At 41.0% G+C, this 27,444-nt stretch overlaps 1 protein-coding gene across 1 annotated transcript in view; it reads left to right on the forward strand.

Annotated features, from left to right (window-relative positions):
• Window positions 1–27,234, forward strand: part of LOC122809193 (G protein-activated inward rectifier potassium channel 4-like) — a 572,406-nt gene extending 545,172 nt beyond the window's left edge. Inside the window, exon 3 of the mRNA XM_044080501.1 lies at window positions 25,657–27,234. Coding sequence (XP_043936436.1) covers window positions 25,657–25,973 — 317 coding nt within the window. The 3' untranslated portion in view covers window positions 25,974–27,234. The remainder of the gene's footprint in view (window positions 1–25,656) is intronic.
• The last annotated feature ends 210 nt before the right edge of the window (window positions 27,235–27,444 follow it).

The raw sequence follows: 27,444 nt of genomic DNA on the forward strand, positions 1-27,444 counted from the left end.
CGGTGTTGTAGCGCTGCGCCATATAGTACATCCTTAGTCCGGCGGGACGTTTGCGATTCACTATTACTTGCCTCATTTGCATGGCATTGACTACTAATTCCTAGTTACCGCGCCGAACACTGTCACAGACCCTTAGCAACCCTTGCAGCTTGGTTGTGGTGTACCATGCATACCATTGAGTATTATGGTGAAATCATGATTTGTATTACATTGCAATTTTATGACATTTGTATATATTTTCTTTGTGTTCCCATTTGCACACACATGCCCTGCGGTTGTACTTTGCGTTACTGTGGACATGACATTAAATGTTGTTTTTTAGGTGTTGTGCATCTTTTCTTATGCCATTGGCTGTATATTTAGCCATTGGCATACGTTAACTTTGTAATACATGAGTCTGGTCCGCTTTCATAGGTCCGATGTTCTGTTTGGAAAAATGCAAACCGTGTTTTTTGGTTTACATTTCTGTGGGCTTACACCACTTCATGAATCGCTATGTACCTTCATTTGCATGGTGCGGCACTGCTCATGGGGTGATTAGTATACCTAAGCAGAGGGCTGCGCAGATCTGGCGTACACTGGTAGTTCACGTGGAATTGGATCGTACCTGAATCGCTCGGCCATATTTGGCATTATACCACTTACGCTACACCTGCGCCTGGCGCAAGCTTCATGAATCCCGGGGATAGTGTGACCACTTTGGGTGAATGTTTATTTACTTCTTGTCAATCATATGGACATATCTTAATGCTGACTGAACAGACAGCTACATGACTTAGTGGACTCAGTCTGTAACAGTGGTTTACACTGAAGTACAAATTCAATTTATGTATTTAAACAACCGCTGTGGTCAGGCAATAAAAATAATAAAATACATTATTTTAAATCATGCATGACTGACAATACAATATTAATGCCCATGTGTCATTTTAAATAGTTTGGATTGTTTCATAATGTTTTTTTCTACTCCAATAAGGTTTAGTAGAACCTTCATTACTGACATAATTCTCTTCAGCTAAGTCTTCTTCCCCAAATAAAAAAAGCATACTCTCTCTCTCCCCACAGTAAGTCGTCACATTGCCATTCACATTTCTTAAGACCCTTCTAACAACTGACTTAGACAGATATAATCTGAATTATTGCTTTCTTTGAAAATTCCTGAGCAGAGTATCAGTACCTTTTACAGTTACTTTATGTATGTTTCTTGGCATCCCTTTCTTGGTTCAGCAATAAACAATAGTTAAATTAGTTGTTTTAGTAAAGGAGCAACATTTATTTGGTGCAAGAACTTCTCCCTATGTGTGCATACTGAGACACAGGTGTCAAAATTCCTATCATTCTTTCCAAGGCTGCCTCCTCAGCTGTGACTGACAAGTCATACTAACAAAGTCTTCCATAAAATGTGGCTTCTATTGCTGCTTCTTACACAGGCATTCTCAGACAATGAGTGGGATGAAAAGAAGTATTACAGATATCAAGTGTAGGCATTTTCCATGCCAAAATTTCAAAAGGTAATAAGTGTAATACAGGGAACATTTGAGACAAATTTCTTTAAAAATATATTGTCATGTCAAGCAAAGCTAACACAATGTTATAGCAAGAAATCTGAATAGCATAGATGTGTAATACAACAGGGAGAAAAAGCTAAAACTCAGTTTAACTATGCATAACAACCAATGGCAACTCTGACGAAAGAAGATATACTTAGGGATAAGGAGAACTCATGCTTAGCATGTTATTAAATGAAAGTACATACATTATAAAAATGCCTAAGCATTTTTATTGGTATTTATTATTACATAAATACTGGACTGGAGTTTTACTCTGAAAAACAAAACTAAATCACAAGATATGGGGAAATCAATAAATACTATATTATTAATTCATTTATTTATTTATTTGTTTACCAGGAAATTCAGACCGGACACAGGTCAGCAGCATATTTTGTGGGCTTAAGTTTCACTAGAAGTTTTATTTATGTAGGAGGTAGGTACTGGTGTGAATGTGAATGCTGTGGGCAGAGTATTTGGTTTAGATGTGGTGTGGGTGAGAAGGGGGCTATGTTGTTTGACCAATGACAGTACTGATTCTGTGAACTGTTTATTAAATGAGGAGGCAAAATTATTGGAGGAGGGGGGTGTAGTAGGTGAGGGGGTGCCAACTTTACCTAGGTGGAGAATGGATTAAATGGTGGTCCAGAACTGCATAGGGTTGGGATGGGAGGAGTTTAAGCTAGACTGATAATACTGAGTTTTGTCTTCCTTTATTTGCTTTTTGACCCTGTTACGCAATTCTTGGAATGACTGTCTAGAGCCAGGGAGTTTTGTTAAGCGCCAGTGTTCCCAGACTCTGTCCCTAATTTTCAATAGTGCCCTGGTACTTTTATGTAGCCCAGGGGAGGACTGAGACTTGACTCTGGCATTTCTTATAGGGGCATGTGAGTTTAGAATATTTAGAAAAATACTACTGAAGAACTTGACAGCATCATCTAGGCTGAGGTACTTTTGTGGCGACCAATTACAGTTTTGTAGGTATGAGGTAAAAGTGAGAGGGTTAAAGCTTACCTTGTTTCGAATTTGTCGGTGGATGGTGGGTTTTTCACTATCTAAATGAAGTTTCAGAAGGAAAGTTGGAGTGTAGTCACTGAAGCAGTCAGGGAGACAGCAGGCAAGGTATGTATGTGGGGCTTTATTGACTAATATCCAGCCAAGAGTAGAATGTTTGTTTGAGTTTTTATTTATCCTGGTAGGTGACTAAATTAGTTGGGAGAATCCATGTAGATTAATGTGGTTGGTTGGGTGATTGTTGCTACAAGACTGCCAGTCGATATTAAAATCACCTAGAATTATGGTTTTGTTGGGAAGGGAATAGTTTGCCCAGCTCAGGAGGTTTTCCAGGGGTGGAATGTTATTGCCAGATGGGAAGTAGCATCCAATGATGTTGATTGTTTTTTTTCAGGTTTAATTTGATGTTGGGATATAGGATTTCTTCGTCAATTTGGGGGCAGATGTGTTAAGGGACTGGGGTAATCTCCAAGTGTAGTACCTCGCAGGATGCGCAGTAGCAAAACCCGCACCAAACACGCCTCCAGCCCTGTGGTGGCAGCAGCAGTATGATTATTTAACAGTGTGCGGACTGGAAGTTAATTAATATTCAACATCTGTACCGATAGCAACCCAAATGACATTAATGTAATGTTGTTGTATTAGGGACATAAAACTTCATTCAATACCCAAAAGGAAATGTTTTATTAGGGACATAAAACTAAAATGCCTGCAGTAAATCACATCTCAGTCAGTCAATCGGGCAGAGTTCACACCATTTCTCTAAACAATACTATTACATTTTAACAGCTTTAAGGACATGTGCTTGCAAGGAAGCGGGGGGTGCAGTGCCCCCACAAGGGGGTGCAGGGGGGCTTGCCCCCCTGAAAAAGGAGAAAAAGTAAGAATTTATCAATGGATGGGTTCGTTGTGATACTGAATATTTAGCAGTTTACACAAAGTGACATGCTTATATGCATGCCTGTCAGTCTTTCTGGATGCTTTTGACATGCCAATCAATGACGGCACACCCACAGCTGAGCAGAACTAACTGCGAGGTATTACACTTGGAGATTACCGGGACTGGATGTTGAGGTGTTTTTTGAACATTAGAGTAACACTACCCCCTTTCTTAGATAGCCTATCCACATGAAGGATGTTATAACCTGGTAGGAGTATTCCTCACTTTTAATGTGAGGTTTGAGCCAGGTTTATAGTCAGGATGATAATATCAGTTGAGTATGATGTTATGTTGGTGTGGAGATCTTGGGTTTTATTAATTATACTTCTGATATTTAAGCTCAGGAGGAGGAGGAGGTCAGATGACTTTCTGTAAGATGAAACAATTATTTGGTAGGTTATTAGGAGAAGAGTTGGTGATGGCTGGACCAGGGTTTGGGTGGATGTCACCACAGAGGGCTAAATTGGATAGTGCAGCAATTACAAGTTTTATAAATCTGGAGAACAGCCTGTCGTATGTTAGTGATATTTTTTGTTTGCATGTGATAGGTGACTGAAGGTGTGGAAGGTGTTTTGGGATGGAGTTTGCACTGGTATACCAAGTGTGATAAGTAAGGGGGCTGTGGATAGTAATGCGTGTAAGGGTGCAGTGAAAGTAGTTGGGTGTAACTATTACAGTGTCATGAAAGGATGTAAAGTGAGCAAAGACGGTGCAAGTAAGGAGTGTCAGTAGGTTAATTAGTAGCATGATTGTGTAAGTTGAATAGTTAGACAGGAAGTGGGTGAGGTGTTATAAATGTTAGAGAAGAAAAAATACATAGTTTCTGTTCTGATTGGATTGTCGGTTTTTCACCATGATTAGCAAGTAAAATAAATGTAGACACAGTGGGGGCGGGTGGAAATTGGGAGCAGGGTAGGAAAGCAGAGTGAGCCCGTGCATAGCATGGGCAAATGGAGTGGGGCCTAAACCCCTCAGAGCTCTGAGATTCCAAAGGTAGGTAACACCAAACACAGTGGTAGTACTTACCTACTTGTAACAAAGGCCTCTGGTTAGAGAGGACAGCAAATTCTTAGAAAGCTACACTTGCCTCTAAAAATCTCTAAATCTGAATTATCAGTGGCACATCTGCCAACAGATACAATGTTGCCAGAGAAGGCAATATGCATCATCCCATGCCTATCTGCAGTGCCCTTTCAAAATGATTCCTTATGAAAACAAGGCATCATCTGAAGGACAGACAACTAGGACTAACGTCTATCTGCTAGATCATTTGCTCCCTACTGCCTATATTGATCAAAACAGTTACTATGAACTGTACTTACAAGTCACAAATCTATATGTAAGTCTACAGCTGCAGGTTACAACAGTACCAACTGGGGCAACATGTAATATCTATATACATTACAGCTCCTATGGGCACCTCACCATTTAGGGCAATATATTATTGAAGATTTACTGCCTGCACATTTTTTTTTTCCTTTTGTCATGTGCCAGAACACAAAAAATATAAAATGGAAATAAAACAGCAATGACTTCTACAGATTATGCTCATTTATAAGAAATGTTTCACTAAAATTAAATTAAACTGGGCTGGGCATTTAAATATACTGGCATAACATTAAATTGAACTGCACATAAACTAAAATGCACTATTACAACTATCTGCTACAACAATGTTTCTTGATACAGGACTGCAGTGAACAGTCTGACTCTTTTCAAAAAAAGTCAGACATCACTTTTAGCATTGGAGCACAATAGATGAAATCCTTTTAATCTCAAAGTTTCACAGCAAGGAGTCTGACTTGTGCTTTGCCAGTCGCGTTTATCTTCATTTAAAACCTCTTTGATCTGCCAATGAACACTTGAATATGGAGATCTAAGCTTGTGAGCAGTTTGATTGATGTCAAAGAGGTCCTTTCATTACTATTACAGGATAGACATGGAATGTACTTTGATGTTCTCTTTTCATTTTTGTATCTGCCCAAGGCAGTCTTTCCTTGTGAAGATACTGACTACAAGGCCGTACCGAGCTTCACAATGTTGATTTGAGAAGTGTCATTTTTAATGATACAAACTAGCTTGAATCTATCTCTAATTCTCTCTAGCTTCATTCTTATAGTGCTGAGCTAAACACCCAATCCCCCAAATCCTCCCTAACCAAATCAATGAAGATTTGGACAAATTGAACTGTAAAGTACCTTTTAAGGTTCTTCCCAAGATTTAAGGATAGGAAAAAAAGTGTAAGGATAGAACACCTAGAAGTTCAGTTAGCCCTGCATTAAAGGCAAATCAAACAGATAATCATAATGTTGGTATGCTGATTTGATATGGATGTGCCAATAAAATGCTCTTATACCACATCAACAATGTGAACATAGTGCTGCAGAATTTGTTCTAAATGCAGTTATAAAATCAACTTCTGTACTGCAAATGAATATTTCTGAAATTCATTTGGACCACAATTAGGTCCAAACATCAGTAATATATACTACTGATGTACAGAATACTTGTGAACCAAAATAATGTTTTCTAACGTAGCTGTCTACCGTGTGTTAGCTCCAGTACAATGCAAGATCTGCACATACATACATATTTTTATTTTAACATTTGTACCAGGAAAGTGTGACTTGGAACAAAGTCAATTTTCAGTGGAGGCCTGGGAAGAAATGTTCCAAATGCATGTCTTTACAACGTGGGAGGAAAACGGAGTACCGAGAGAAAACCCACACGAATGCAGGGAGGACATGCAGACTCCACACAGAAGGCACTCCAGCTGAGAATCAAACCAGAGAATCTCTTGCTGTGAGCCAAGAACACTACCGCTGCACCACTGCACTGTCCATACATATCATTAACCTTCACAGGTATGGAAAGCAAATTAAAATGTTTCCCTTTTTGAGACACTTAAGTCTCACTCTTTAATCAACCTTTAATTAATATTAAACCAACTTTATTATAACCAACCTTTCCATGATTGAATCCCACCACTTCAAAACATCCTATCTTGCTCAAACTGGATGCAGAAGGCCACCAAAGAAAATAAACCCTTCATAGGTTCATAGGTAGGTAAGGCATTTATAAGCCTAGCCAGAATGTGTTGGCTTTCGCCGCCCCCTTAGATTAGTTCCCTGTGCCTCTGTCCAGCAGAGCCACTAAAGTGATCCCTGGGGTAAACTTTCTGTTTCCCACCCACTCCTCAAGGTTTTTTTTTTTTTAAGAGTGTTAGTGAGGAGCTCTGCCTAATGTAGATTGGAATCTTGTTCCAAAGCATGGGAAATCTCTGGGACAGGAATCTATCCCTCCAGCACGTCCTATTTATTGTTGTGGTGAGGCTTAGATCCCTAGAGCATGTGGCTCAAGAGGATATGGTTTTCTTTAGGTGGAGCATGTCCATCAATTCTGGGTTGGACATGGCCTTGTATGTCAGGCAGAGATCACCTCTGAGTAGGCAGTATGCAACCGAGTACAGTTGGAGTTTCTTCAGTCGAGCTGCATAGGGCATCTGTTTGAGGCCAGTGATCCTCTTGGTGAGGTACTTCTGTGGTCTTTCCAGCTGTTGCAGGTGTCTTGTAAGGTACATCCCAAATGGGGCATTGTACTCTATGATGGGTCTGATGAGTGATGAGTAGAGGGGCAAAATGACCTCTTTTGATCTGGATGCGAACACTTTTGTGATTAGGTGGGCCACATAGCAGGATTTTCTAACCACTTTGGCAATGTGATTATCAAAGGCAAGATTACTATCTACTTGGGTCCCCAGATTCCTTATTACATCTTCTGTATTTAGGGTTCATGGCATACTCAAAACAGCAGAGATTACAATCGAATTTTCTACCCCAAATCAAGATGTTATTAAAACTCTTTACTAAATAGTCCTAAAATGTTCTTATATATCAATGTCCGCAGAAGTATCTGTTCACTTAAGCATCATGTTTTGCTCTCCAGTCTGTCCAACCATTTTGTGTCAGGGATGCCTCTTACAAGCACTTTCTCATAGGTTCATACATAAGTACTAGGCTAGCTGCCCTTGTGGGCCATTTTCCCTTTTGGTGCTCAAATTAATCTATCCCATTTGGTTAGAGATTGGCCTTACCCATCCCATGGTCGATAATTATATATTACCCTTAATGAGAATAACTGGGATCAAACCATAGATAATTTGAGGGGATCTATGCATGGAATAAAACATTTAACACCTGCCTCTCCCAGTTAGTAATACAGGGCACATTCCTAGCATAAATTTTCTGTTACCCATCCATATATCCAAATTGGACTTGAATATGGACAGTAATATGCTTTGTCTTACATCAATGAGGAGTCTGTTCCAGAGCGGCAGTATACTCTGCAAGATACACCTGTCCCTACAAACCATTCTGTTAATGTTGCAGAAGAGGTTTCTATCCCTAGATGGAGTATTTCTGTTGCCAACTGACTTGTTGATGTGCAGTACATCAATCAGTACTGGGTCAGGGCATGCCTTGCATACCAGACAAAGGTCAACTCTTAGCAGTTTATAGGATACAGAATATAGTGACAGAGCTATCAGTCTGTCCATGTACAACATAATATCTTTTTAGTAAGGTATCTCTGTGGATGTTGCAGTTGTTGCATGTGTCTGGACGGATACATGCCAAAGGGGGCATTATACTCAATGACTGGCCTGTGATAAAAGCTGGGCACTGGGAAATCAGTGCTTTTGAACAATGATGTTTAAGAAAGCTTTTGAGATTTTTTTAATTGTAAGATCGTCATATTAGTGAATACTTAAGGAAATAAATCCAGAATGTTTAGTAGAAGGATGAAACTAGACCTCAAACATTTTGGCTACGTAATGTGAAGAAATAATTCTCTGGAGAATGCATTGATACTGAGAAAGACTGAAGGCAAATGAAGAAGTTGCATCACAGGCTATAGTAGAGTTATATTTATGTATGTGTATTATATATACCATATTACTGAAGTAATGAATATCAGTTTACGAGAACTTAAAGAAGCAGTTGCTGACAGGTCTGGTTTGTTAGGGCACAAGGAGTCAGACTCAGTGAAATGACTAAACCACAACAACATCGCCAAAGCTATGTCTTTGGGAAAGGGATGGGGGCTGGAGAAAGGGTAATATATAATTATTTACCATGGAGTGGTTAAGGCCAATTTCTAACAAATGGTATAGGTTAATTTGAGCCCAAAAAAAGGAAAACTGTCTAGGCTTAAAATTGCCTGCAAGGGCAGCTACCTAGTACTTACAGTACATATGAACTTATAGTCAAACTTTCACAACCATATGCTGTTATTGGGAATACTGTAGCTTTGATCACACTGAGCTGTGCTGACAGTGTGATGTCTTTCTTCTTTAGTATTTTATCAATACTTGCCATAACTTTCCTCCAAGGAAGCAAGTAGCTTATATTCGTGGATGCAGTCACCATCTGCAGAGATCTTTGTGCCCAGGAAAATAAAAACTGTCACCTAGTGTACCTTTTTTCCCCATCTGCTTCCAAAGATAGTGCTAGATTACATAATCTTAAACTTTGGAGATACTGATTACTAAATTCTCTCATTAAGTTATTAGGATTCTTAACAATAATTCTTCTTCCAAGAAAACTTATTTAGCTTCTATTGGACTGATGTAGTTCCTTTCTGGAGTTGGGCTTTGCTTCACTGGATTTATTGTGGTTTTAAAGTGGATTTTATTTCCAGGTGATTCTCCTGTTTATTTGGTACTTTAATAGTTTAAAAGCAGAGCAATGTCAAGCTTTGTCTTTTTTCCTCTACCCAACTAATTTTTAGATATCGTTAAATCTTTTTGGCGGCATCTAATTTCTAATCCTCGATCCTTAAAGCTTGACAGGCAAGATCACTATGGATAGGTCTGAATGGTTTTAAATTTATATCCTGAACCAAAAGTGATTACTTTAATTGCTGCCTTAGTATAAGATATAGTGGCTTTCTGGTAAATACTTTCGGTTTTCTTTTCATATGACTCCAGGGTATGTTCTTGTTCAGCACACTTCATTTCCCAGTGATATTTGTCACTAAAATCATTAAACATAAACTGTAATCTAACAGGTTAAATCACTTTGCATACATCAATGAAAATCTAACATTTTTGCTGTGTAACATTGACATTTATTTCTCATTTTAAAGAAAGGTAGATGTTTAGTTGATGTATTCCATTGTAATATTCATACAAGGGTAATGCCACTTCTTAAGTGTTAAACAAAACTGATCTGTGATTTTATGCCAACTATGGGAAACAACCAGTGTACTTGTGCTGACCAAAAGCTCTTGTCTGTGTCACTTGTGACACAGGTGTAAGTAGTAAGCCATATGACAGAGGGCTGGCATGTAGTGACAGTCAATAACATTTCCCAATTCTCTTTCCCTAGAGGTGAAGGAATGTTTTTTTTTTCTGCTGGAATATGGCCCTGGAGGAACCTGCGGGTTAAACCCAAGCATACCAGGTAGGACCATTTGGAGGTGGAATGCACAGATGGATGCATACATGCCCAAACCACAATGATGTCATTGCACACCTTGTGCAGAGGGAAGAAAAAGTGGGTAGGTCAAGAAGAAACTATTTTCTCCTCTGGAGTAATATAGAATTCCCTTCCCTGATTGTGGAATAGTCAGTTAAGGAAAGTCACTAAATTTTAGTAGCAGAGACTAAGGTCAATAAAGGATTAAAAATAAGAGACAGGTTACTACATAAAATGGTATACATACATTTTGTTTAAATCATGTACTATATTTCATTTCGCATCTGCCAGTCAAAAAATAAGTAAAAAAAAAAAAACATTCCCAGTCTGAGCAAAGTACAAATCATAGGATCATAGGAGATTACTAGGTTAATGGCTCTGGGGCCCTTACAAGCCTAGCCAAGAGTTTATCCCCAAAAAAGAAATCCCAATCAGCACCTGTTGTCCCTGTCAATGAGGGACACAGGTAGAACCCCTGGGATAAATTTATGGTTACCCATCCACTTATCAAGGTTGCGCTTGAAGAGATTCAGTGATGTACTTTGTTTGACATGTATGGGGAGTCTATTCCAGAGATGGGGCAGCCTCTGGGAGACAAACCTGTTTCTCCAGCAGGTTTTGTTAATTTCACATATTAGATTTAAGCCTTTCAATTGGTTACTACATGAGTAGTTAGACTTACAGATATGGAGCATTTCTAGTAGAGCAGGGTCTGAGATTGCCTTGTAGGCAAGACACAGATCACCTCTGAGCAATCTGTATGATACAGAGCAGAGTGATAGTGATTTGAGCCTGTCCACATAAGACAGGTGTGGAGGTCATGGATTCTCTTTGTGAGGTATTTCTGTGGCCTTTCCAGTTGGTGCAGGTGTTTGGAGAGGTACATACCAAATGGGGCATTGTACTCAATTATTGGCCTAATGAGGGAGGAGTACAGAGAGGTAATAACCTCCTTTTTTCTGGATTCAATCCCTTTACTTATGAGGTGGACCAAGTAAAAGGCTTTTCTGACCACTGCCGCCACATGATGGTCAAATGTGAGATTGTTGTCAACTTGTGTACCCAGGTCTCTCACCGCAGGTTGTGTGCTTAGGAGGTTGCCGTTAATGTGGTAATCAGTAGGGGTCATGTTTTTGCCGAATGATATGATAATACATTTTTTTGCATTTAACTTAAGGACATGACTTTGGCACCAGTCATTTGTTGCTGTGAGACCCTCTTGAAGTATGTTAACATCATTTGGAGAGTCAATGACAGCACCCAACTTACAGTCGTCTGCAAACTTGGTCAGCCACAGGCCTTTTGTCTTTGCCTGGACCTCTGAGAAGTAGATGCTAAATAATAGGGGTCCTAGGACAGATCCCTGGGGGGGACACCACTAGTGACAGGTCTGCTGTCAGAGGTAGTGGCACCTATTTTGACCTTGTGAGTCCTATCAGTGAGCAAGCTGGCCACCCACCTAATGAGATAGGGATTTACTCCAAGTTGTGCTAGCTTTTCAATTATGCCAGAATGGGGGATTGTGTCAAAGGCTTTGGCCAAGTCAAGGTAAGCTGTATGTTACTGACTTTCCCTCATCCAGTGCCTTGGTGACAGTCTCAAAAAAAGTCAACCAGGTTTAACAGGCAAGATCTGCACTTGATAAATCCGAACTGGGTGGGGTCAAGTGCTTGGAGATTGCCTATGTCCTTGTTTATGAAGTCCATAATTATATGCTCCATGGCCTTACAGATCAGACTTGTCAGGCTAATGGGACAATAGTTTCCAGGGTCAGTAGTGGCACCACCTTTGTGCAAAGGGATGAAAATGGCAGTTCTCCACTCTGCTGAAATGAAGCCTGTACTTAGGCTATGGTTGAATAGGGTGCTCAATGGCGAGGCTAGTTCTTGCTGGAGATGTTGCAAAATACAGCCTGGAATACTATCAGGTCCCATGGAAGCTGTGTTCTTTGCCTTAGATAGGGCCTTTAACACTTGATCTACATAGATGTGAGGTGCGAGGTAAGTATCAGGGATGTAAAATGGGCCTTTGGGGGGGGGACAGGGGGGTAAAGTTTGCACTGAACCTATCTGTTAGCAGGTTGGCTAAGTCAGCTGGATCAGTGTAAGTGGTAACCATTAAGAACTAATTCGGAACAAATCTGGGCTTTGCCATGGAAGTTTCTGACGTAACTGAAAAAGGTTTTGTGGTTAGCCTTTGTTTCGGAGGCTAGTTTTGATTCATAAATGGCTTTGGAGGTTTTCACTAGTGATCTAATTTGCTTGTTGAAGCTAAGGAGGGAGTTTTTTCAATTGGGAATTTGTGGCTTTTTACCCTTGGACAACAGTTTCTTCCTTTTGTTGTAAAGCCTGTTTAAAGAGGATGTCCACCACATAGGTTTGTGTTTCCTTGTGGAGCAGGTTTTATATCTGTTAGGTATGGCTGAGTCTATACAGTTGTACAGGTGCTTGTCTACTGCAGTGCCATACTGGTCAGCCTACTTGTCTGCATCCTCTGAGGGGGGCGATGGTGTGAAACTACTAATACCCTCCCTTAGAAGGTTGTAGTCAGTTTTTGAGAATTTATTCAGTCTGGTTACAGCTGGGGGTTTTGGATGGGATAGACACTTCGAATGAGACAGACCAATTGTCTGATCTCACTAGGCAAGAACTTACTATGGGGCTGGTGCAGCAGTCACCCATGTTGGTAAGAATCAAGTCTAGAATGCTATATTCCCTTGTGGGGGATGAGACAAGCTGGTTTAGTGTGTTAGAACTGATGAAGTCAAGGAATTGTTGAGTGAGTGCATTAGAGCAGAAATAGTTCACCCAGTTTATGTTGGGGTAGTTGAAGTCACCAAGGATCAGGGTATTAGGGGGTACCCTGATGAACTCAAGTAGGTCCAGGTAGGAGGAGTGGGTGTCCTGAGTCATGGAGGGGAGGTCTATAGGTGGCTATAACTTGGATGTGTGTCTTGTCAATTGTCACTTGCACCTGGAGAAGTTCTAGTGCATCATGCTGGCAAATCAGTCTGGAGGTGTGCCTGTCTTTAATGAAAATAGAAACTCCACCACCCTTAGTCTTCCTGACCAAATTTTGGGGTCAGAATGTGTGGAATGAGGTATAGTCTGGTAAGGCAGGGGTGCTCTCTGCAGCCTTGAACCAAGTTTCCGTGACTGCACAGATGTCAGCATCTTCTAGTGCTAGGAGAGCCTCCAGTGAGTGCATTTTCAGGTTAAGGCTCCTAGCATTAAGTAGATGACCTTCAGTTTGCTTTTTAACAGATCTTTTATGTTGGAAGATTTGTCTGTGAGACATTGCCTAAAAAAGGCACAATGGGGAGGCAAGCGCCTTGGCCAGAATCCTGAATCCCAGGGGTGACAAGTGTTGGCAATCTCTGGCAAAGCATCAAGGCCTGTCAACCATGTCATCCCAGGCAGACAGATACTGGATCCCCTTGTAATAACACCAGAAACTAAGCCAATTGTTGAAGTCAATTATTTTTTGTTGGTACTGTCGTATCATTCTTGGTGAAGGTAGGATGCTGCTTAGGGCTAAGGTCATACCTGCCTGGGGCACATACTCTGACAGCTCAATCATGTCTCTCTTTATATAGTCCAGGGAGGTACATCTCAAGTCATTCATGCCAACATGGACAATGAAAGAGTCATACTTGTACCTATTGTGGAGAGACTTAAGTGTGTGCTTGATGTGGCGGATTCTGGCACCTGACAGACAACTGACCATGATCTTCTCCTTGTTGAGCCTGGTGAGGGGGACATTGGTGTGTGTCACAACTGAGTCGCCAATGACTAACACATTTGGTTTAATGTTGTGCTTTATGGGCTGTATGAGTTTATTGTTATGCCTTATGGGCTGTGTTTGTGAGACACTGGTGTGTTGTCTGCTGTCTATGATGTGTTTGGTGTTGTGTGTGGAATGCTTGTGAGTGTGATTTGGAGGTCTCTGCTGTTTAGTTAAGTTTTTATTGAGGACGTCTGTATAGGTGGGTATGTGCTGTGCTTGGCTGTGTCATGTGGGTGGTGTGGTGTTTGTACTGGCAATCTCCTCTTTGTCTGGGGTACTGACTGAGGTGTGAGAGAGCATGGATTCCAGGTTACTGATATAGATGCATTTCTCACAAATAATGGTTGTAGTACTTTTCATATTTGTTGAACATTTGGGTGCTGTGTCATTTCATCAAACCACTTCTGCCAAAACAAGAGTGGTAAATACTAGTACAGAGAATTCTGCAGAAAAGGGCAGTTCTCAAAATGTGCAAGTTCCAGTTTTGTCACAACTGAGATTTCTTTCTTTCCACTGAGATGCAATGACCTTTGAGTTAATTACATTAAAAAGGGTAAGAGAGGAACAGTTTCCTGAAATGGGGGGAGGTGGGACTTACCTCCCACATCAAAAAATTGTTTTGTGGAATATTCTTCTGGGTATAATTTCTTTTGATGAAACTGCTTTAGAGAGATGAGTTTACACATCTGTTTTGTTCCACATGGATTATCTACCATAATCATTAAGCTGAGGTATATTCCATATATTTGAAAACAAACAAGTACTCAGATCATTGTGTTTTATCCATATTCAGGTTCTATGACTTTTAACCTGTTTAGCCCACAGCCTCTGTTTGAATTACACAACAAATTCTGATAAGGACTATTTGACCTACGAAATCTGCCCATTTTCCTACATGCTGTAAAAGCTACAGAGCTTACTTAACTATACCTAATAGGAAATGTCTTCTGTCTCCTCATGTACTCTTAAAACTGAGTATTTTGTAATGCATCCACAAACAGCAGTCAGAGGATTGCAAAAGAATATTTTGGTCAAATGACAGCACCGAGGCAAGGCATCTATCTGTACAGCTGACAGTCTAAGCTCAGGGATAGACTTGAGCTGCTAGTAAGGCAAAATAATTAAGTAGTCAATGACCACCTTTCCTATCCAGGAGGAAAGTGTCTTTGCGACCACTGGAGGAGATGAGGAGCCCTGCAGGTCATCTCACATTAATGCAATGGGTGACATCAACTGCCTGATGTCACTGCAGTAGCTGCTCCCATGTCTAGGGTAAATGACTAGCCACTACACCACAACCTCCCAGTCTCTAAACTAAGCTGCTTTGCCATCAGATCCCATCCTCATTCATTAGGCCTAGTAGAGAGTTATTACCGAGGATGACTCCCTGAGGAACTGGGAAACCCATATGGTGAAGGGTCATAAGGGAGTACCTGATAGGAGCAACTGGGGGTCCATGGATTAATGAGTAGGGAAGGCACGGAGGAACAGTTCAAGGATTCACTGGGTTGAGGTGGGCAACCAATTAAAAAAGAATATATGTCCAAAACCTATCTTATTACAAAGGAGACAAGTTCACCACCCACAGCTCTTACACTACTTGCTAATTTTTGTAATCATATCTGAAATCAGCATTACTTGTAGGAAAGGTGAATACTTTGTTTTTTTCACAAAAAAAACTTTTTTTGGGGGGAATCACTTAGGAACATGAAAGTAGTATTTCCAAAATGTTGCTTAGATTCCTCCAATTTGATTAACTTTAGAAAAAGAAAAGGCAGCCCTTAAATTACCTTTGACCTTACTGAAGGTTATGCCAATTCTCTACTACCTTTTCTGAAAAAAAAAATGTACTTCGCTGGGTCTCTCCTGAATTGGCCATGTATTTTTGTATTACTTCTCCTAATTTTTGTTTACTTTTAAAGATGACACCCATTTAGAATCTCCCAATTCCCTTGGGATACATAACATTTTCCATTTGGCTCTGCTTTCTCTATCAAGGCTAAATATAGACTTTTATACCTTATAGTTATGTAACTTCTGGCATAGACCATAAACCACTTCTTCACCCTCTCCTGAACTGTTTCTATCCTATGTCCTTAAAATGATGTGATTGATCCTTGCAGTTACAAACAGTACTCCATGTTTCCCATGCAACTGCCTGTCCAGAGGAAAACCAATGTTTATTTTGTACTGTGGTGCTTTTTTATCTTCCCAGTATTCTGTCAAGCCTCCTTACAGCTCTCTTACTTTGTTTGCTTACCTTCAAGACATCTGAAATTATAACTTCCAAGTATAGTTCCTCATTTCACACTGTTACTATTTCTCCTCCAGCTCTACATTCCTATCCCATATGCATTATTTTTGCACATTTTAATGAATTTAAGCTATTTGTCTATTATTCTTGCTAAATCACCCCTTTTTTTTTTTTTTTTTGCATATTGTAGGCATCAACACTATAGCTTAACTTTGGGCCATCGGCAACCACATAAACACTTCCTTCGAGACTTTTTGCAATGTCACTTATAACAACAGTGAAAGAGACCAGTTTCCTTTCTAACTTCTGTGGTACCTCACTAGTCATCACCCTGCCAAGGGCTCCATTTAGTAAAGCCCTCTATGTCTGAGTGCATAATCACCAATCCGTTTTACACAGTTCTTGTCCTAGTTATGATCATGTGATAGTACGCAGACCAGACTTCCTTTATCAAGCTGTGACGCCCGTGCCCTGGCCCAGCAATCAAGGAGCCTCAGTCCTCACCACTAACACCAGAGAGGGCATCTCATATGAGAGGAAAGGATAACAAATACACACAGTAAAATGCAATTTCCCTTAAGAGCACACAGAGATCACAGTCAGTCTGGGGCTGGCCACTCCCTTTCTCCCCAGGTCCCCAATAGGACTCCCCACTGGCACAGCTATAGGGTCCAGATCACAGCCTAGCTGGCAAACTGACCTCCAGTACCCACTCTGTCCAACCAGTGCTTCGTGTCCCTGCCCAAGTAGCTGACACACACACACACTTTGAAATAAGTATTTATACAACTTCACAGACCCCCCTGGGAAAGGCTGACACAGATTCTGCAGCTGTGCCCCTATGCCCAGACTACACGGTAGTAATTACTGCCTCCACCAGCTCATAATTATCAGCTACCCAAAGGCCCTTAAAAGGGTGTCCAATTATTACTGTGCAATATTATTATCCAATAGTAGTGTAACTAAGCAATAGTAGTGTAACTAAGCAATCAAGACTTATTGGAAGGGCTTAGTCCAGGATCACTTATAAGCATGCAATGTACTCTAGAGCTTAATTTAGCTCTACATAAACCAGCCACAGTTGAAAAGGATTTATAAATATTTAATAAATACATACTAAAAACACAAGACAATACTACTACACCACAGTGCTATTCAAGAGTTCAGAGATCACACAGAAACTTAAAATAATTCAGTAGTACAGTTCTGACATAACAGAAAAAACACAGTCTAATCTTTATAGTCCTAGCTATTTCTACAAGAAAACACACTTCTAAGATAACTTACTTAAGACAACAGGCAATGCTGAGTTAGATGTCCAAGATCAAAATGCTTACAGTCTCTCTCTGAACAATAGTTCTTAAAATCACTAACAAACATTTCTGCTGGGCCCTCCTAGATTACATCATGCTTTTGATACTTAGGTTTCCCAGTGTACACATTACATCATTTGACACTTTCCTGGTTCCCAGGCCACACAGAAAATGCATTTACATTCTTTTACACTTAAAGCAATAAAGGACATTCCACATGTAAATTCTGGTCATTAACTTTCGCCTTAAAACAACAGAAAGAATGTGCTAGTCCAGACATAATGTCTCTGAGCTCTGGAGATCAAATGAACATACAAGACATGATTTTAATTTCAAAGAACAGATGTGAAATGCTTGACTTAGTTTTCCTTACAGCAGATGGCAATGTTGCTACAATCTTGAAGTTCAACATTTTACAGATTTTTCTTTCGTTTAAGAAACAAGCCTGTATTTTACATTTGTATTTACAAATGCCAGAATTATGTATCAAATTCTATTTGGCTAGGCTGGCAGCCTTCATCCATCTCTACCCAATCTTCACATCTCTCCCCCCTGGAGAATTCAAGCTAGTTTTTCAAATGACCCTTGGGAAATGTTGCTTGAGAGGATTAGGTCTGAGTGTACCTCACCCCATTCCCTGGCTTGAGAGCCCATCTGCATTGGCATTGCTAATTCCACTGCGGCGCTGCACTGACATATCATATGCTTGCAACCCCAGGCTCCATCATAGCAACTTGGCATTTTGCTGACTGGGTCTGTTTAACCATGTTAGAGGGTTGTGATCTGTCATAACAGTGAATTTCCTTCCATACAAATAAGGCTGAAGTTTCTGCAGTGCCCACACTATGGCTAGACATTGCTTTTCTACAGTTGCATAGCATCCCTCCCTGGGTTGGAGCCTATGACTGAGATAAACCATTCCCCCTCTGAAGAAATCTGGCTAAGTACAGCCCCCACCCCATGGTTTGAAGAATCCACTTGCACAACTAATTATTTGCTGTAATCTGGACTGGCTAACACAGAGGGTCCTCCCAAAGCTTCTTTAAACTTCTGGAATGCCTGCTCACATGCTGGGGTCCACTCTAACTTATCTGGCCTGTTCTTCCTTGTCAGGTCTGTGAGGGGAGCAGCTACGGTACTATACCTGGGGACAAACTTTCTGTAGTACCCTGCTGTTCCTAAGAATGCCCTCACCTGCTTTTTAGTAACAGGTGCAGGCCATGGCAGGTTCTGACCTTATCTTGCCACTCCCCACTCTATGTCCTAGGTAGGAGACCTCTGCCATACCCACCTGATATTTGCTCGGCTTAATGGTAAACCCTGCCCTCTGTAGTCTGACCAGCACCTCCCAGACATGCTGAAGGTGCTCTGGCCAGGAATGGCTGTAGATGGCAATGTCATCTAGGTAAGCAAGGGCAAACCCTCCAGCTCCTACCAGGATATGATCTACCAGCCTCTGGAAAGTCACTGGGGCATTCTTCATCCCAAAGGGCATGTTTGTGAACTCATACAAGCCAAAAGGAGTCACAAAGGCTGACTTTGTTCTAGCACTGGGAGTCAAGGGCACCTGCCAGTAACCCTTGGTAAGATCAATGGTTGTAAGATACTTAGCCCCACCCAGCTGCTGTAGGGCCTCATCTGTCCTAGGCAGTAAGCATCTGACTCTATGTGACTATTTAATTTCCTGTAGTCCACACAGAACATGGGGCTGCCATCCTTCTTTGGCACCAGCACCACTGGGGAGGCCCAGGGACTGTTGGACTCTTGAATCACCCCTAGTTCCAATATCTCCTGTACCTCTTCCCTCAGGGTCTGTCTGACTCTCTCAGGCACCCTATAAGGGGCCTGCCTAATAGGCATTTGGGGTCCTGTATCCACCTGCTGCTGCGCCAGGTGGGTGCACCCTGGTTTCCCAGTGAACATGTCCTCAAATTCCTGCAACACTGTTCAGATTTCTTGAACCTGGGTAGGAGATAGTTGCTGGGACATTGTTACCCCTTCCACTGAGGTGTCAGCCCGAGCCTCCCTGAGGAGATCAGTCCCCAGATCTCCCTCAGACTCCTCCTGCAATCCACTGCAAATGCTCAGCACAAGGGCCTCCCTATCATGGTAAGGTTTCATGATGTTAAGATGGTACAATTTGTGCCCCTGCCATCTGCCTAGCAGTTCCACCATGTACTTAACATCACTTACCTTTCTTACCACGCTGTAGGGACCCTCCCAAGCTGCTTGCAGTTTGTTGTGTCTGAGAGGAATGAGAACCATTACCTACTGCCCCACAGCATACTCTCTAGCTCGAGCATTCCTGTCATACCACACCTTTTTCTGTTGTTGGGCTTCTGCCAGGTTCTCCTGCGCCAAGCCCATGAGTTCCCTGAGCCTTGTCCTGAGGTTTAGGATGTATGCCACAACAGACTCCATAAGAGTCTTGCAATCACATTCCCACTCATCTCAAATTAAATCTAGAGGTCCCCTCACCCTATGCCCATACAGCACCTCAAAGGGTGAAAAACCTGTGGATTCCTGGGGAACCTCTCTGTAAGCAAACAACAGATGGGGCAAATATTTGTCCCACTTCCTCTTAAGCTGACCAGATTTGGTTGTAGAGTTTAACCTCTCAACAAGACCATTAGTTGGGGATGGTAGGGGGTGGTCTTCATGTGCTTCACCCCACAGGACTTCCACAGACAAGCCAGCAGGTCTGACATGAAATTGGCATCTCTGTCAGACAATATTTCTTTTGGGAAACCCACCCTGCTGAAAATCTCTAACAAAGCATTTGCCAACTTCTCTGCCTCAATGGAGGACAAAGCCACTGCCTCAGGGTATTGTGTAGCATAATTCACTACCACTAGGATATACTTTTTCCATGTGGAACTTGGGGTACTCAGAGGACCCACAATATCCATAGCTACCCTCTGAAATGGCTCCTCAATCACAGGCAAAGGCATCAAAGGAGCTCTCACCTTGTCTCCTGCCTTGCCTACCTTTTGGCACTGCTCAGAGGTCCTGCAGTACCCTGTTACATCTCTGGAAATTCCAGGCCAATAGAAGTTTTGCATAATACTTCTCTTTTTATGGTTTATGCCCATATGACCTGCAAAGGGAATATCATGGGCTATGGCTAGAAGCACCAGACAGTAGCCTCTAGGCACTACCAACTGCTGTACTCTCTCACCTTCTAGCCCTCCCTCAGGGGTCCACTCTCTGTACAGTAACCCTTTGTCCCAGTATACAGATTCCCCCTTTCCTTGAGAATCAGGTGTCTCCCTACCTACCTCCTACCTGCCTCAGGCCTTGCAATGTAGGGTCTGAGAGCTGAGCTTGTCTCAGCTCTCTCCTTGCAACCCTTCCCAGCTCCCCTTCCACAGGAAGTCTGGCATCCTCTGACAGCGGTGCCTCATTGTCAGCTTAGTACTACTGCTCACCTCTACCTTTAGAGTTACCCTGTCCAAGGGAACATTAGTACCCACAAGCAGCTGTGGCTCACCTTCAGTGTCACTGCTACAGCATAGCTCACTCCCTGAAGTAACCACCTCACCAGTCCTGGCTGCAAGTATGCAGTCTGTCTGGGTCTCCCCCAGGCTACCATACCCACATGCTTGTCTCCTAGCCTGACCACGTGTAACTGCATAATCACATGGTACTGCCTCATCCAAATCCTTCCCTTTCAGGACATCTGCAGGATGGTAGTTTAGTACCCCTGTTGTCTCAAGACAACCTACTATCGGCATTTTGTCTTTCCCACTTACTAGCTCCCTCACTTTTGGTTCCCTATCTTGCCTCTGTGGATACCTGTATGCCACATGGCCCCACTGGTTGCATTCAAAACATTTAACCCTAGGTCCTGGATGTGTACCTGGACTAGTGGCTTCCCCTGCTAATGGCAGATTCTGTTGGGGCAGTCAGTGCAGCCCACCATGGGTTCCTTTAGACCCATGAGCAGTACTGGGAGTCCCCTTCCTGTGCAGGGCTGCCCTGCTTGCCAGGTATAGGTCTCCCTTCTTCCCCAACTAATCTGAAGTAGCACATTGTCTATCAGCTAACCAGATCCTCATTTCCTCAGGCAAAGCGCTAAGGGCTTGTTCCCTCACTGAAAGGTCTGCCAGCCCTTCAACAGTGGTGACCTGACATCCACTCACCCAGCTATGAAAATAAGTGCTCAGTTCAGCAACATATCCACACACACTTTCATCTGCCTTGTGTCTATGCTTACAAAACGTTTTCCTATACATTTCAGGTGTTAGCTTAAAACATTCTAAAATACATTTTTTACAGCAGTATAATCAAAACATGCAATGTCAGACATTTTAGCCAATGCATTTACAGCTTTACCATGGAGTAAGGGGGTCAGGAACTGTACCCAGAGCCTTTGGTCAACACTATACTGTTTGCATACCCTCTCAAACATATGAATGAAACTATCAAAATTATCCCCCTCTTTAAATTGCGGGAGAAATTTACTGACCTGTTGTGCTTCTGGGGTTCAGTTACTCCCTTCCCCATTACCTCCATGACTCTGGCGAAGAGTTAGCATTTCCCTCTCATGCCTCCTCTGATGCTCCTTTTCTTCGGCTTCAATCTCTAAACGCCTGGCCTCCAACTCAAGTCTCTTTAGCTCCAGCTGGATTTTTAAGTCCACTGCAGAAAGGTTGATCTGTCCATTCTCCAAGGATATCGTATCTCCACTGCCAGTCTGATTGTCCTCCTGGATGCTGTTTTCTGATGCATCTGTAACCAAGGCTGCAATCAGGTCTGCTTTAGTCAGGTTTCCATACACCAGCCCCTAGCCTGGCACATCTCCACCAGCTGGCTCCTTGCTGACACGCTGCCTGCTCACCCTTACTAAGCTAACAAAAGAAATAAAGCAATTGTGATCTGAACTCTGAGTAACTCTGAGTATTCACTGCGTGGCTGATTTAGAGTACAAAACACCTTCAGAGATCACTGTACATAAGCTACAGGATTCACTCTCCCCACACCACTACAAGCCAATTAGTATTTGCCAACTACTTAATATGTGATATGGATATCCCAACCACTGTAAACCACATGTGAATTCTGGTCATTAACTTTAGCCTTAAAACAATAGAAAGAAGGTGCTAGTTCAGACATAATGACTCCAAGCTCTAGAGATCAAAAGAACATACAAGACATGATTTTAATTTCAAAGAACAGATGTGAAATGCTTGACTTAGTTTTCCTTACAGCAGATGGCAATGTTGCTACAATCTTGAAGTTCAACATTTTACAGTATTTTTCTTTCATTTAAGAAACAAGCTTGTATTTTACATTTGTATTTACAAATGCCAGAATTGTGTGTCAAATTCTATTTGGCTAGGCTGACAGCCTTCACCCATGTCTACTCAATCTTCACACAAGCAACAGACTCCCACTCACTGAAGCGATCCCCACTCAAAGTGAAAGATATATTCACTCGAATGTGTCCTGGGTCTGCCCCAGGGCTTACTCACAGTCAGCTGCAGCTGGTACACAACCCAAGTGAGACAATCGAAGGATATCATTAAGATGCCCAAACCACCTTAACTGACTCCTCCCAACATAAAGGAGACATGGTTGTACCCAAACATTTGCCTGGATTGCTTAAATCCTCATTCCAGCTCAGACAGTGAATCCAGCTACCTATTTAAGTAACCTTGTTTTTGCCACTTGTATTCTCAATCTCACTGTCTCAGCCTTTACCGAGGCTCATAACCACAGGTTCCAGATGGGACACAGACTGACCAGCAAACTCAGATCTTCATCCAGTGACTCAGCCATCACTTCACAACCACAGTGCTGTAAAATGCCTGTACTGTCATTACAGCTGCACCTCTCTGCTGGTTAATATCCCAGTCCCCTCTACCTTCAGTCATTTAAAAACCCCAAGATACTTAAACTCCTCCTTCTGACCCAGCTGCTCCCCCCTCACACTGTCACCTTATAATCCACTTCCAAATTGTCTAATTTTTTTCACTAACCAGTTATGTGATATTATGAATCCCCTTATTAAAGTCTAATAAAATGTATTTGCAGCTACTTTCTGATCCAGTAGCCTAGATACTGAGTCAAGGACTATGTGAATCCTGGTATGCCCTTCATGTTGTAAACTTATAATGCTCTGTTTCATCAAGCCACCACTGTGAAAGTGAATCACATCTGCTTTTTGTTTTCCAGTCTTAATGAGCTTTTTGTAAAAATGTTAATAGTAGTACTACTTCTCTTCACAGTTATCTAAAATGTTTAAACTAATCCCATTGTGCTCCCAACATCTTGGGCACCTTTAGTTTCTGAAGTTCTTTCAGGGTACTTCCTCATGTCAAAGAAGTCAGGTTGGCCCACTACTCCCATGCTCTTCTGCTTGCTGGATTAGGCCCATCACTTTTTTCCCTTACTTCATAAATCCTGATCAGAAGTATTAATTTAGGAACCAAGCTTTTTTCACCTCTCTTTTATAGTCACTGTCCATCGTTTTTCCTATTTATTCAGCTTCACTATCCAACCCTTTGTCTTTCATTGATAGTTATGTACATATAAAATATTTTATCTTCATGCCTTAATTGAATCAATTATTTTACATGAGAGTAAGCATTTACTGATCGGTACATGAAATTATTCTTTATCCAGGGCAGACATCATCAAACCAACCTAAAACCTGGTATAGGCACTGGTCACTTAGGCATTACAAAGTATTGTATAGAAACCCCATCTTCAAAAGTTCTGGACACTCAGACATTATGAAGTGTAGCACTCATTTTGTCCCTCAAAAATCCCCTGAAATACACATAGATGACAGATTTCCATATTCATGAATGAAATTTAGAAGCAAAAGGTCATACTAATTTATGATGCCTTATAATCTGTAAACATTTAAAGCATTGCTGCATGTGATTTCACAACATTTTATACTTCCAGTCCCAAATCTGACATACAGTGTAACACTCATTTTTTTGAATCAAGTTTGAGAGGTAAAGCTATGAGTTGTTTATCTGCAGATTAATAAGGATTATTGTCTCTCAAATCTTCAAGTACAAATAATTTAAAATAAAATTAGTCTGTTTTTTTATTTTATATAATCCTGTAACTCTGATTAAAAACTGCATAGTTGTGTCAATACACCAGTAACTGTTATTTGAGCAACTTTCCAAAGTTTAACTGCTGCCTTCATACAAGTCTTTTAAGAATGCACAAAAATAGTTTCTACTTTTCAGTTCATAGGTAAGTACAAGGCTAGCCGCCCTTGCAGGCCATTTTAAGTCTAGCCAGTTTCACGTTTTGTGCCCAAATCAACCTATCCCATTTGATTAGAGATTAAACTTACCCATTCCCATGGTCGATAATTATATATTAACACTAATGAGAATAACTGGGATTATACCATGGATAATTTGATGGCGTTCATGCATGGGATAAAGAATTTAGGAGCTGCTTCTGTCCATTAGTAGTACAGGGGGCAGTCCTGGGGTACGTTTTCTGTTTCTCATCCATAGATCCAAGCTGCACTTGAATATGGACAAGGATGAAGTTTGTTTTATGTGGCTGGGAAGTCTGTTCCAGAGCAGCAGTATCCCCTGCAAGATATACCTGCCCCTCCAAACCATTCTGTTGATACTGTAGAAGAGGTTTAAATCCCTAGGCCAAGTATTTCTGATGCCAATTGACTTGCTGTTGTGCAGTAAATCCATCAGTATTGGGTGGGAGGATACTTTGTATGCCAGACACAGGTCATCTCAAGCAGTCTCTAAGATACCAAGCATAGTTATAGCTTTGAATTCATCCATGTAGGACAAGTTGTTTAGGCCTTGTATTCTTTTAGTAAGGTATTTCAGTGGGTGTTCTAGTTGCTGCATGTGTTTGGACAGATACATGCAAAAGAGGGAATGGCTGGCCTAATAAGGGCTGAGTAAAGGGGAACAATGGCATCCCTAGATAGATACACAATCCCTTTGTTTACAAGCTGTGCAGTACAGAAGAACTTTCTTACAAGAATGGACACATATTTGTTAAAACTTAGGTCACTGCCCACATAAGTTGCCAAATCCCGAACAACTAGGTTAAAACTTTAGGAGAGTATTATCAATGTTGTAGTTCTCTGGGGTAGGTGACCTCCCAAACGATACAATACTGCATTTTTTTAGCATGTAGTTTCAGACCATGATTTTGGCTCTAGTTATTTATTTGGGACAAACCTTCCTGCAACACAGAATGTCATGAGATATTCAGAGAGTACAAAAAATAAATTAAATTACCTGACTTTATGATATTTATATTTTATAATACATTTTGCTAAAGATATCTTTTTTTTCTGTTTTCTTCTTCTCAGGGATGACATGTCAGGCCCGAAGCTCTTATGTGGAATCAGAAGTTCTCTGGGGTCATCGTTTTATGCCTGTTCTTACACTGGAAGAAGGCTTTTATGAGGTTGATTATGACACTTTCCATAACACTTATGAAACGCCAACTCCAATATGTAGTGCAAAGGAGATGACAGAACTAATGAGAAAGGGTGAAGACTTTCACCTTTCTTCACCTGTGAGCCAACGAAGCCAAAGTCTAGAGGGAGAAGTAATTGAAGGAGAGGAAGAGACAATGGTCACCAATGGTGATGTCAACAAAATGGACACTGAAGCCAAAGAGTAAAAAGGGACAATGTTCCAGACCTTATGTTGTTCCTTCAGTAACTGATTCTATATATTGCCATAGGTATGTGCAACCTAGGCTGCAGCAGCACAGAAATAATATCTGGTTTGCTCCTAGGTTAAGGTCAAGGAAATTATTCTGGTTTAAACTCATTCTTAAAAGGTGTTATTGAAAACATGGTACTCAGCAACTAGTACACTGCCTTAAGCTAATACTAATTTTTAAAAGCAGTCAAATATGTTTTATATCTGATGTACTGTTTTCTTTTCCATTCTACCAGTTACATTTTTAACCTGAGAACACTGGTTGTGAAGGGTTTAAAGTAGTTTATTTTGCTTTTCTTATTATTGTATCAGTAGTGTTATAACGGAACACAGCATTAAAACAGGTTTTGAAACAAGTATTCATTGACAGATGCTACCACAGTCGCTAAAAATACATTGCAAATAATATGTGGTAATAAACAGTCAAATATAGCAGCTGCAAGAGACAGAAATTCATTATATGAAAAAAGATATACAAGTAGAGTTAAAAAAATCAAATAAGTAAAAGAAAAGTACAACAGAAATAAATGACTTCTACTTAAAATCTGTAACAATTTCATGTGTGCTTTAGTTGCACTAAATCTTTAATAAGCAGTAATTACTTAGGCCTTAGAAGTCTGCTGTAGGCAGTTCCATGCTAAGAGTCATCCCTCAGGATTTTTTTAAAAAGTGCTATTATATCTGTTCTGGACAAGAAACCATCCCTAAGGCCTTGGAAGCAACACCTTCAGTAGCTCTAATTATATCACCTCCTTTTGGTTATGGACATGCAGCTACTTGCTTTACTGCATAAGAAATCTCTCATTTAGTTTGCGTTAGTGGATCATTACTTAAAATTGGTCCTGCAAGCTTTAGGTATTTTGCTGTCAACATTTTTGCATTACATATACATATATTGAGCCTTACAAGGGTACAGATAATAGGCAAATTGTTATAAAAAGTTTTACAGTTCCACCTTCAGGCTGGCTCTGTTTATTAGGAAATGAAACAGAATGCTGCTGGCATATCTACACAATGTATATAATTAGTGATTTGGATAGAATTTGCAAGGAGTAAGTTGCAGAAAGAAGAAATATTCAACTGAGGCACAGAAGTTAAATGAACGGGTAAGCAACTAGCAGTAACAAGCAAGATACTTGGCTTTTTAGTTCATTGGATACTCAGAACATAGAGCAATGATCATGCTAGTCATATTAAAGGACATATTTTTCATCCAATGTTGTTGTTTGCTTCCTTTTTTATTGTACTGTTTCTACAGCAATAAGTGCAGCATTAATTGTGTCACTGTAAGACGTCACTACCTTTTAAATTAATATAGGCATTCACATTCACCAGGCAGTAGAGCAGATATGCCTGTTTCATTACTGGAATCATCTAACATGTACTTCTCCATGCCACTAATAGCTTGCTTATATTCAAAATAAGGC

Source organism: Protopterus annectens, chromosome 8.part0 (assembly GCF_019279795.1).
Source record: "Protopterus annectens isolate FY-2018-M chromosome 8.part0, PAN1.0, whole genome shotgun sequence".
Classification (NCBI taxonomy): domain Eukaryota; kingdom Metazoa; phylum Chordata; order Ceratodontiformes; family Protopteridae; genus Protopterus; species Protopterus annectens.